The sequence below is a fragment of the Mangifera indica genome, chromosome 2, assembly GCF_011075055.1.
Source record: "Mangifera indica cultivar Alphonso chromosome 2, CATAS_Mindica_2.1, whole genome shotgun sequence".
NCBI classification, from domain to species: Eukaryota; Viridiplantae; Streptophyta; class Magnoliopsida; order Sapindales; family Anacardiaceae; genus Mangifera; species Mangifera indica.
The window spans coordinates 16,347,849-16,359,898 of record NC_058138.1 but is presented as its reverse complement, the minus strand read 5'-3'; the positions used below and the strand labels follow the sequence as shown (position 1 = coordinate 16,359,898).

At 35.9% G+C, this 12,050-nt stretch overlaps 2 protein-coding genes across 4 annotated transcripts; one reads left to right on the top strand and one right to left on the bottom strand.

Moving 5' to 3' along the window:
- The first annotated feature begins 499 nt into the window (after positions 1 to 499).
- LOC123208058 (abscisic acid 8'-hydroxylase 2) lies at positions 500 to 5,346 on the top strand. 3 transcript variants are annotated; one of them, XM_044625531.1, is made up of 8 exons: positions 500 to 628; positions 2,435 to 2,753; positions 2,869 to 3,018; positions 3,113 to 3,361; positions 3,502 to 3,591; positions 3,697 to 3,882; positions 4,251 to 4,369; positions 5,044 to 5,346. In XM_044625531.1, the coding sequence occupies exons 1-8, from the start codon at positions 588 to 590 to the stop codon at positions 5,147 to 5,149; spliced, it is 1,260 nt and encodes a 419-aa protein (XP_044481466.1). In that variant the 5' UTR covers positions 500 to 587; the 3' UTR covers positions 5,150 to 5,346. The 3 variants fall into 3 exon arrangements, with proteins under 3 accessions (XP_044481466.1, XP_044481460.1, XP_044481455.1); XM_044625525.1 differs by having other exon boundaries at positions 520 to 671; XM_044625520.1 differs by lacking the exon at positions 500 to 628 and adding an exon at positions 1,938 to 2,332.
- Positions 5,347 to 5,813: 467 nt separating this feature from the next.
- On the bottom strand, positions 5,814 to 10,953 carry LOC123208086. Its single transcript, XM_044625533.1, has 2 exons — positions 9,701 to 10,953; positions 5,814 to 6,187 (listed from the first exon to the last, which is right to left on the bottom strand). Exon 1 carries the CDS (start codon positions 10,882 to 10,884, stop codon positions 9,709 to 9,711), a length of 1,176 nt encoding a protein of 391 aa, XP_044481468.1. The 5' UTR covers positions 10,885 to 10,953; the 3' UTR covers positions 5,814 to 6,187; positions 9,701 to 9,708.
- Between the last annotated feature and the right edge of the window lie 1,097 nt (positions 10,954 to 12,050).

The window sequence follows — 12,050 nt, the reverse complement described above, 5'->3', positions numbered from 1 at the left end:
TGGCTGTGATGGATACACCTCAGCTTAGTAAAGTTACACGTGTCGTGCAAATGTTTCGCTTTCGTCTACGTGGAAAGACACGCGTCGTACGTAAAAGCTCCATTCAGTTGAAAATGGCGCCAATTGAGGTCTGTTAAGCGCGCGAAAATTTTGAATGGAATTGTGTTTGGGCTTGTAGGGCTGCTTACTCTTCTTGATCTCAGCCCAGTTCCGTTTCAAATATTTGCCGTTATAGTTACCTCACAAGTCAAAACATGCTGCAATTTAAACATTATCTTTAAAAACAATCCGACAAGATCTTTACACGTAGCAGTACTTATCATCAAGGGTAGTGGTGATCCCGAAGACAGGTAGTAAGTGAGAGAATCAAGGCCGTTAATGTGGCATTGGAGAGTCCATGTCGTGCTGGGATTATATTGCGGCGTTTGTTTCATGAGTCTCCGAGTATTACCAAGTAAAATTGCTAACGACTACCAAATACTAATAGTATTTTAATTTAGATGAGGTAGGGGTAGATGCCAGCGAGGGAAAGCTGAAACTAACAATAGGTATGTGGCGGACAGAACAAAGCGAGCGAGGGGAGGAGGATGACACTTGGTGCAGAGAAAAGGTGTAAAAATGAAAAAGAGTAAGGGACACTTCACCACCCTTCCTTCTCTTTGGAAAACGTGGTAAAAGATTTGAACTCTTATTTTTATATTTAAATTCTTTGATATTTATCAGTTCAGCCACCTTTTTAAACAAAACAAATGTGTTAAATAGATTTAGATAGTAAAATGCATTTCACATCATAATCAGGAACGCATTTCTTGTATTATGAATGGAATTGCCAAATTAGGATGGGGCGAGGCCAGGCCAGTGTCTATTTTTAGGTTAAGAAAGTTGGCTTGCCGCTGCCACTACTGCTTACATGTGACGGCGATGGTTAACTATTTTCCTAAAATAGCAATATTAAGAGGTAGAGGTAGAAAATATGGGGTTGGCTAGTTGGCTTAGTTTAGCTTGGCTTCCACTTCTGAAAGTACGGACTGAAACCAGCTGGTCAGATTAGATTACGTCAGATGAGATGATTCTGAACACGTGTGAGAGGTTCCAGTCCCCTTGCTTGCGCTGACTATGAGAAGATAGGAAGTGTGGGCTGGGCCCTCGTGGGCTTAGTCTGGGCTGACGATAACTGTGAGGGATTCACGGGACCGCCCGTTTTGTCTCGTTTGTGGCGCCTGACGCTTGTTCTAACTCATGATTCATCCCCTTTTTTTTTTTTTTAAATAAATTCTCATTCGAATTTTGACACAAATATTACGTTTATAACTTTATATCACTTGATATGCTTGAGTTTTATCCGTATTAAGAGTCTCCTTTTCGTATGGCTTTCAAATAATTCCATTGAACTTATCAGTTCTTTGTATGACCTCATTATAAGTGACTCAATATTATTATGTCAACTTCATTTTTATCAAACATATTATTTGATGAGTATAACACAATTTTATTATGCATAAATTAAAATTTTATAATAAAATAATATTAATTATATAGTTATATATTATTATTTATGTATAAAATTGTATATATAATTTTATTGTTATTTAATATCTTAAATCTTAATTTTGACAAATCTTTGTTAAATTTGTCCTCAAAAGAGTAAATAATAATAGAGAATTGTTGTTAACTATATTATCAATGAAATAATATTTATTTATTTGAAAGACGTAAATATATATATTTTTAATATATATTATCATATGATTAAGTAATTTTAAATTAAAATTAAATTATTTAATAATATATATTGTTATTTATTTAGATATTTAAAATGGGTGTCTAATAAATTCAAAGAGAAAAGAAATGTAGGGTGGGGGTTGTTCAATTTTAAAAATTTAGAAGCATTTATATAAAATCAGAAAATATAAAAAAAGAAAGTGAAAAGAAAATTTTTTTAAAAAAAATGCAGTGTGGCAAGGTGTTCCAAGAAATGTGGTGACGCCTGTCATGAGCCACCTCTGCTCTCTCCGCCCTATTTAAACCCCACCACTTCATCACATGCTTCTTCATTCACCATTATTCATTCCCCTGCCCGCCACCTCTTTCTTTCTCTTTTTGTAACCATGCAGTTTTTCTCTTCTTCACTTCCTTTTCACTTTCTGTTTCTTCTTTTCATGTCCATTCTTTCATTCTCTTCTCTTTTCTTTCTCCTACTTCTCTTTCTCCAATGGCGTCACCCCAACCACAAACGTCTCCCCCCTGGTTCCATGGGCTGGCCTTATATTGGAGAGACTCTTAAGCTTTACACTGAGAATCCCAATCTCTTTTTCTCCATTAGACAAAAGCGGTATATCAATACTGATGATGGGCAGTTCTAAATTACTTAATTGAGTTAAATTATGTAGTGCATCATCCGTTTTGTTGCTAGTTTCATCGTTATTTATTACAGGTATGGAGATATATTCAAGACACACATATTGGGATGTCCTTGTGTGATGATTTCTAGCCCAGAAGCAGCAAAGGTTGTGCTGGTGAGCCAAGCTCATCTGTTTAAACCAACTTATCCTCCCAGTAAACAGAAAATGATAGGACCAGAGGCTATTTTTTTTCACCAAGGGGCCTATCATTCAAGACTTAAGAAGCTGGTTCAAGCTTCTTTGTTACCCTCTGCAATAAGAGGATCAGTTTCGGAGATTGAGCAGATTGTTTTGAAATTTCTTCCCACATGGAAAAACTCAACAATTAATACTTTACAGGAAATGAAGAGGGTACATATGTCTGTTTGTTAAGCCGTATTTATCTTTTACTGCATGACTCTCCGCAAAATAAAGAATCTTACTTATTAAAGTTTGTTTTTATTTTTATTTTTATTTTTTGTTTTAGTACGCCTTTGATGTGGCAATGATATCAGCTTTCGGAGGCCAGCAAGATTTAGAAATGGAAGGAATCAAGAATCTGTATCAAAGTCTAGAGAAGGGCTACAATTCTATGCCTTTAGATCTACCTGGAACTCCATTTCACAAAGCGATGAAGGCAATTTAATCTTGCTTCTTTTAGCTAGGTCCAAAATCGACATTGTTTATTATCATTATATTAAATGTGATTGTGATGTTATGTGTCTTTAAAGGCAAGGAAGCAGCTCAATGAGACGTTGAGGAGATTGATACAAAAGAGAAGGGAAAGTGGGAAAGAAATTGAAGGGCTGTTAGGAGTGTTATTGGCAGCCAAAGACCATAAACTTAATCAGCTTACTGATTCTCAGATTGCTGATAATATTATTGGAGTTATCTTTGCTGCTCATGATACAACTGCTAGTGTCTTAACATGGATCTTAAAGTACCTCCATGATAATGGAGATTTACTAGAAGCTGTTACGGTATCCTTGAGTGTTTTTATTTCTCCATTGTTTTCTATGTTTTTGAATCGTTTCTCCATTAAAATAATACAAGAAAGAGATAAACTGACTGGCATTCGAGTGGAAATTAATTTTCTATATGTGGGAATCATGTGTTACAGAGGGAACAAGAAGGACTTCGACGCAAAATAATAGAAGCCAATCGGGGGCTTACATGGGAGGATACAAGGCACATGCCTTTGACTACCAGGGTATGATATTATCTTTGACCAAATTATACTCCCAACCCATAATTAATTAAGCTAATTACAATCTTTTAACATGCTTTAAATTGAAGTTAAATTGATATTGATCAGGTGATTCAAGAGACATTAAGAACAGCAAGCATACTCTCATTCACATTCAGAGAAGCAGTGGAAGATGTTGAGTTTGAAGGATACTTTATCCCTAGAGGTTGGAAGGTTCTTCCTCTCTTCAGAACCATTCATCACTGCGCTGATTTCTTCCCTCAGCCGGAAAAATTTGACCCTTCAAGATTCGAGGTGAGAGATGATATGACCCTTCAAGATTCTAGTTTTCATTGATGAGTTGAATAGAGAAAAATCTTTAGTACTTAGTCAGTGATATATATTCTCTTGATTAGGAAGAAATATAAGGTTATGGATGAATGGCTGGATAATGTGATTGTAGGGTCGTTTTCTTTAGGTTTGAATGGTGAATTTGAAAGAAATGGTGATGAAATCTTCAAAGTATCAAAACACGTGAGTAAGTTTTGTAGGGTAGTAACAGTAGTTTAATGAATATAGGGTTGCTTGGAAGTATGTAAAACAGAAGAAAAGAAGAGATGAAGAAGATGTACAGGTTTCATTTAATTTTTCTTTTGTAATTTTTTGTGTGTATGATTGTGCAGGTGCCACCAAGACCAAACACTTACCTGCCATTTGGCAATGGAGTACACTCCTGCCCAGGCAGTGAGCTGGCTAAGCTTGAAATGCACATTCTTCTTCACCACCTCACTTTTAATTACAGGTCTCCTCGATATTTATACATGTATAACTTATTCATGGACAGTGATAAGTCTTTTTCAAAAAAAAAAAAACTGTATAAATATTTTAAATATATAAATAAATATATATTTGATATATATTATCAAATAATTAAATAATTTTAAATTAAAAATAAAATAATATTCAATCATATAATAATTTATTTATATAAGAGACGTAACACATTTTTAAAACTTTGGGTAAATAGGCTTTACACGTGTTTTACATGCATGCTTGGCATATTAGGAAAACGTATTCCTATTATTTGATTTCTTTCTTCTCTATCCCAACCATGTTTCTTGAAATTTAATGGCAGTCTCCATCATTGATTCCCATCCTCTTATCTGAACTACTGATCTTTGTTTTCTGACTAAATTGAGAGCAAGCCACCACCTTAATTTGCCAAGGCCAGCTGTGAGACTCTAACCCCAGATAACTACAAAAGGGGCATCTAATTCTATGAATTATATATAAAAATATATATAATGCCAGTTGTGTACAACCTGAAGACAAATTTGTACTCAACGATTTTTTGTCATCTGAACCATCTAATTTATGTGTTTGAAACAAACAATTTTTGTTTTTTTGTTTTTTTTCCTCATCCTCTTCTGGTGACGGTATAGATGGTTGTTTTGTTATTTGTTGGGTTACATACAGGTGGCAAGTTGTGGGTGAGGATGATGGGATCCAATATGGGCCATTTCCTGTGCCCAAACGGGGGTTACCCATAACGGTAATCCCAAGGAAGAAAAGGGCAATGTGATGATCATTAATCAAAAGGATTCTTGATGATGACAAAGTTGAAGTTTATGTATCCCAAACGTGGGTTTTTATTTGACTAAGAAAATTTTTTAAGTCGAGAATGCTTTGTATTTGTTATCAAGAAATGGTAGTTTGTAGAGAAACAAAAACCAAGAAACGCAGCAAGAAGAAATGTATGTGTTATGAAATTTGTGTGGACTTAACTGTGGCTGCTTGATATTTATTTCCCCTCTTCTGGTGTAGAAGGCGGTGAAATGACCTTGGCAATGGCATATCCAGGCATTTCTTTCTGTGTTATTTACAGCAGCACGTGGCAGGAGGTGATTTGTGCACACTAGGTGCCCACGCTTGGGCTTGCAGTGCCTCAGGTTTAACTAAGTAAAGACTTTAACAAGGTGGAGAGTTGAAATTGGCATTGAACATGGTCCAGTTCTTTCTTATCCAGTTGTTTGTCACCTCACCAATCCTCTTTTATCCTTTGCTTCCGTGAACTTTGTCTCCAATCCTCTTCACATCAAAAACATGTATCATACATTTTTCTAAAGAATCACACCTCCACGTTTTGTCATATCAAAAAGCCAGCCACCCAGATTCATTGACTAGTATTTTCACTATGATAAATGAATAATGAATTTCTGCCGTCAATATCATGAGGATAAGGATTCTTCTATATTAAGATTGCGACACTGGAAAAGCACCAGTACCAAAATTATCATTTAAAGTGCAGTAGCTGAAAACTACGAATGAGGTCCCTTGTTCAAAGCAGTTTGACCAATTACATACAACTTCAAACACAAAATAGCCTCTAACCATTAAACGAAAAGGGGAGCTATAGCTGCGGCTTTCACTAGAGTATTATAGATACATGAAAGTGTGGTACTAGAATTAACACCCTCCAAAAGCTTGATGAATACTGATAAATGGAGCTCAAATCCCTAATGCATGCAGTATGTACTGTTACTACCTACAAGGTCATACAAACTCGCATCCCACATCATTATCTTGGTCACAGGACAGCTCCCCACATTGACAATCATGTCTACACAAGTAAATAACATCATCTCGGCAGGATGGGAATCACATGCAGTTATGAAAATGATATTGTGATATTTATCAATGATGTTGAACAGATTAGAAGATGGAACACGGTTTCTAAGAAGCTATCAGACCCACATTGCAAGAGACATAACTTGTCACCAAGAAATAAACTTTCACAGGCAAAAGAAGAAAATATTATGGAAACAAATCTTGACACGATTGAGAATGACCTGCATTTTAATTTCTGAATTTAATGACACCAGGTAACAGGTAAAGCTTTAATTGATTTTGCAGGGTATCCAGATTGAGAACAAACACATTTAAGATACAGACTACTGTAATGCAGAGTGAAGAAAAGCATGGAGAAGGGAATAACATTATTCAGCTTTCGAGGCCGCATGCAAAACACAAGTATCCTTCGTAATGCTGGCTCGCATTAACAAACAAACATAGATCATAGATGATACAAAAATGTAATAAATGCAAGTACAAAAAACTCAGAAATCCTAGTGAGGACAACTTGAAAGCAATAAGAACTAAGAAGCAGAAATAGGATAAAACCATAGTCTTAAGTGAGAAGAAACAGAAACACAATGGACAAAAGAAAGTGATATGGCTCAAGTGCTCTCAGAAGAAAGACTGAGTATTTTGTTCAAGTGATATTTTACAAGTATCTTGGATTTGCATGTGATGAGCTAATATGTGGTTCAAAACAAGGAAAAGCTGACAAATGTTACATCTTTATGAATTGGCTATCATGTGAACTTGGTGTGGCTTCCACATTCTCCAGGTCTGTTCTCTTTCTATGATGTTGAGCCAACAGTGTCAGTCTGCAGACCTCATCAATCAATGAAATGTTGGGTCACCATTGCAATTACAGGTAGGGAGTGGCGAACGACATTGGTTTATGAAGTGATTCTATGGTTATGTTCTTGCTGCAATACTATGGTTAGGTAGACACTGAACAACAATATACGGCTACACATCATTATGAAGCCAACATAGATTTGTTAGGTAAACTCTAGATCATATTTGGTAGCAAATACTGCTTTGTAGATTTGTTAGGTAAGCTTTAACCTACCAGATTTGTTAGGTTAAAGCTTCCATAATTTGGTAGCAAATACTGCTGATGCTGTCTATTTTTCTTTTCTGGATCTTTCTATGGGATAAATAAAGAAGTGAGTCGAAACAAAGGACCGATGTGATTAAGGCTACTCTACTGGGCCTGGGCATGAAAATTCTTCAACTAAGCAGCAATAGCAGGAATATTCATGCTTGTGCTCAATCATCCTGTGATATATTGGCACTTTGCCAAAACAAAAGTGACCCCAACAACCATTTCCATACTTGACCTTTCTTGCATTCATCGATTTCTACATAAGAGGCTACTTTTAGACTCTACAACCTTGGCGACCAGAAAACTTATGAGACATGATAATATCCTAAGTGGGTGGTCCTAAGGGATTTGAACTCTTGACCCCTTGGTTGAAACCAAGCCTGGGGTTAAAAAGTTCCCCAGACTTAAAAAATGTATAGAATTATCGGATTGCCAAAAGTGGATGCACTGACCATGTAGTGGTCAACAATGCTATATCAATTACAAAGCTTCACAAAAGGGACTCTTGTTAAAAGGGTACATCCCGGTACATTGCTTGCTCAATTGCAAGGCTTCTTTCACTGCTTTTCATAATTAATATTTTGTGTCTATGAAGTAATACAAGACATCAAAGGGGATCCATCGAAAATTACAAGGCATTTAATTATCCTATTAGTATATGGACAACTCACCAAAATTTAATAATTGTAGGCAAATTACATGCATGCTGTGAATGATTGCTAGTACCTTCAACTTTCAACAATTCATTCATCATAATTTATTTTGCTCCTTATATAGGCATTCTTCTCAACATATTCATTTCAGTTATGTTCAAATTTCAAAGTTACTGCTTTTTAAGAAGCCAAAAAAGTCAACTGCAAATTCTTATTAGCCTTATACCTATCCCTTAATATTTAGATCTTTTACATAGTTAAAAGTTCTATACTAACTGTAACCTTCAGCATTTCGTCTGAAGCTCTATGTGAGACCTGTTCATAGATGTTATATACCTTTATTTACAGTCTTCGGTCTTCATGTCAAGTCCATTTTTGTTTAGTTCATTTTCATAAGAACAATTTGGCATGAGTGTGAGTATGGCTCAAGTGTAGATCCCTAAACCTAGGCCATCATTAAGCTCATTCAACACACAAAATTTTGAGGGAAAAACCTCATTGATAACAGTTAACACACGATATAATAACAGCCTTAAAAACCTAGACACCCATTTTCCCTTCTATCTCAACCGCCTTAAAAAAGTTGAAAAGCAGGTTATATATATGAAGACAATCAATGAGATGCTTAATGGTTACTAGAAGGATTGACTTGGTTGCAATCAATCAAGTCTTGGCCAAATCAAAGTGGTTCACTATCTCTCTCGCTCCTTGCTCAAGAGCATTGGTAGGAAATGAAACAATGTTTTTATAAGAGTATGCTGCAGCTAAGGTTTAAGAGCATTATAAGAAAAATCCAGCTGGAATTACCTTATAACCAAATAAACAGAAGAAGCCATATTGTGCTAAAACTGCTAGCAGTTGATTGGTGAATAGATATGGTGGACAGGGGATACATGTTATGCTATAAATCAGCTAAAGGATTAAAATGGCAAAATGCAGAGCCATGGGACAGTTTGAATCTCTGTAAACACAAAGTGAATTGAAAAGAAGAAAAAGACAACATATACTTAACAAGTCACAAAACTCTACAATAAATTTTCAAGGTCCATTCTTGCCATCAGAACTTTCAAAATTCATTGAGACACTGCAATTTGTGCTCTTTTGATCTGCTAGCTACTGATATGTGTTTGTGTAGGCTCTTTGCTCTAGAAAAGGGCCATGGTCAAAGACCAATTTTTTCTAAATTTAAGTTCATTGACATGGGCATGCCCACGGATTGCAGACGACTGGACAAACCAAATATTGAGAAACTAAGCCATATAAATTCCAGAAAGATTCAGGTACAGCTAATGACACACAAAAGCCTTGAAATTTCCCAATGAATCAACCAATATTAATTATGCAGGTGAGATTGCCAACAAATGCAAAGCAAGCTCAAATTTCTCAATGAACCAACCAATATCAATTACACGGATGAGATTACCAACAAATGCAAAGCAAGCCCAAATTTGTCAATGAACCAAGCAATATTCATTATGCAGGTGAGGTTGCCAACAAATGCAAAGCAAGCTCAAATTTCTCAATGAACAAACCAATCCACTGAAGACTCATAAAGAGTGTGGGTACAAAAAATCATAGGAAAATCAAGAAAACATAATTGGTATTAAAAGCCAAAAAATTATGACTGGTATGGGTAAAGAAAAAGTGCACAACCATTTCATAATCTAACATTTCCTTCTACGTTCAAAGCTCAAACACTAGAATTAGATAAATCCATTACACTGCATAATTAACAGCTGCATACCTGTGCCACTAGTATACAAAAGGAATGAATTTGTGCCTAACTTTGTTTGCATATTCCAGGTACCTTTCTCCAAAAGTCTCCACCATCAAAGCCTCCTCTAATTTCACCTTCTGCTCATAATACACCAAACACACTGCTATAACAAACAGCAAGCTCAAAGGTGCCCGAAGTGCAACACAATATGCTGCAAATAGAAGCATTGTAGAAACATATACCGGATGCCGCACCCACCTATATGGTCCAAACTGGACAACAGCAGTTGGCACCACCACCTTCTCTGAGTATTTTGCCAGGTAAAAAGTCGAATTATATTGCATTAACAAAGTCAGCACTATCAAAATCCACACTCCTACATTGTTCCACCCACCAGGAATTCTATGCAACTCCGGCCCTTCAAATGCTGCAAGCCAATGGCCAACGATAACTCCAATACAAAACAAAAGGCGAGACCAGTTAGGCAGGCTTATATCCCACTTGGGGTCATGTTCGCGAGCGTAGTAGTCGCCATATAACCGTTTTCTTACACTAACATTGAAGAAAAAAAAGTAATGGTACACAAAAAAGAAGACAAAAGGCCAACCTTCGAGGTAGCCATTGAAATGGGCTGGAGGCACCAGTGTTAACCATGTAAACACAGAGGTCACAACGGCAAGTTGCTCAAATATGCTAGCTTCACCTCGCGCATACTTTCTAAAACAATATAAGCCATAAGCACCAACGGCAATAGCCACAAACCAAGGCCAAAACAACCAAGTCCAGCTAAAGTACATCCAAAAGAAGGGGTTTAAAAGTAAATTCACAGTCCATTTTGTGGCTGCAATTGCAATAGATAAGATACCAGACCACTTGATGATATCGAAGGGGCTTACTTTTAGAAGGGCTGTTTTGAGTGAATCAAAGGTGAGGTTTTTCAAGGGTTCTAGCAATGGCTTGCGAGAAGAATCCGCACTTGTTGAATTAGAATATGAACATTTAAGAGGCGATAAAAAATGGGTTCTCGTTCTTTTCAGAGGAAGAACAAAACTTAATGGAGTTCTGAAAGGACAGGGGTTTTGCCGAGAGCGAAAATTGTGGTTCGGTAGCTGTTTGTTGAAATGCCCAAGAGAAAATTCATGGTTGTTTGTTAAAGTGAAACCAAAGGAGGCTGTTCTTGAGTGGATAAACACCGAAGTGGTTGCTTCCATGGCTAGGCGAAGCAAGAGCCTAGGCGAGTTTCAGCAACAAAGTACTGGGAAAGTAATCATTTTGGGAGTAAAAGCATTGACAAAGAGAAGGCTGCAGGTGGGACAGAGCTGTCGGTAGAACAAAGGCCCAAGCCCAACTCATTTTGGGACAACTAGGTCTTCTCCACTTCTGGGCTGGCCCAATTATGATAACACGTGTGAAACAAGAATATTATGAAACAAGTGGGAACCATAAACCATGAAACAAATTTGTTATTATAAATATGTCTTACCTGGAAGGTTGATAGGGTAAATTAACATATATGAATAGTTACTTTGTATTAGTGATGTTAATAAAAAGATATTAAAATATTATTTTATTTAAATATTTAATAAAAAATATTACAATAAATCAATAAATAATTGTTGAATAAAAAACTATCCATAGTTGATGGAAGATAGTAGTAAAATTATTGGTTATAAAAACAACATAATACTCATTATAGATCGATGCCTATAGAAAAAATTTTACACACTCGAAATGGTGTACAAGAGCAATGCAATGGAGGCGGATCAATTTGAGATCTGGACTAGACCTCTTTGCTGTTTTTTGAACAGGGGCAAGTTCCAATCTTTCTTGTCTTTCTTGCATGGCAAACGATGATGATGTTGACAAGTGACCACATGGAAGTTGGTCCGTAGCATATGGTGATACAAATGGTGGGTTGAATGGTTCGTAATTGTAATTCAGAATACACTTTTATCTTAAAAATTATATAAGTGAGTATTATTTATTATTAAATTATAATCGATCATACTATTTTTCATTTAAGTTTAGATGTATCCTCAAAATTATATCTGTAAGGTTTGAAAAGTCAAAAGTTTTATCAATTATTTTAAAAACTCAGTTAGGATTAAAGGTAAGAGTATCTTTTAATAAAAAAATTTTAAAAACTAAAATTTTATTATATTTTCTCCCTTCAGTTTAAAAATCTTATTATTCCCCTCACTTAAAGTTTAAAAAATCAATATTTCCTCTTAGGGTTTGCAAACCGTTATCAAAGATAGTCATCTCTAATCGCGTTGGCTTTTCTTTTTTGGTTTATCTCTCCCTGCCGATCAAATCGCAAGTACCAAAGAACCTGATTTTTTCTGACGAAGATGAAATCGTCTTCATCGGAGTGTCT

Excerpts from the sequence above, each read along its gene's own strand:
- LOC123208086 (XM_044625533.1), bottom strand. The coding sequence starts at position 10,884 with ATGGAAGCAACCACTTCGGTGTTTATCCACTCAAGAACAGCCTCCTTT.
- LOC123208058 (XM_044625520.1), top strand. The coding sequence starts at position 2,109 with ATGCAGTTTTTCTCTTCTTCACTTCCTTTTCACTTTCTGTTTCTTCTT. Across the intron at positions 3,019-3,112 it reads CATTTCACAAAGCGATGAAG|GCAAGGAAGCAGCTCAATGA; the intron begins GCAATTTAATCT and ends GTGTCTTTAAAG. Across the intron at positions 4,370-5,043 it reads CACCTCACTTTTAATTACAG|GTGGCAAGTTGTGGGTGAGG; the intron begins GTCTCCTCGATA and ends GGTTACATACAG.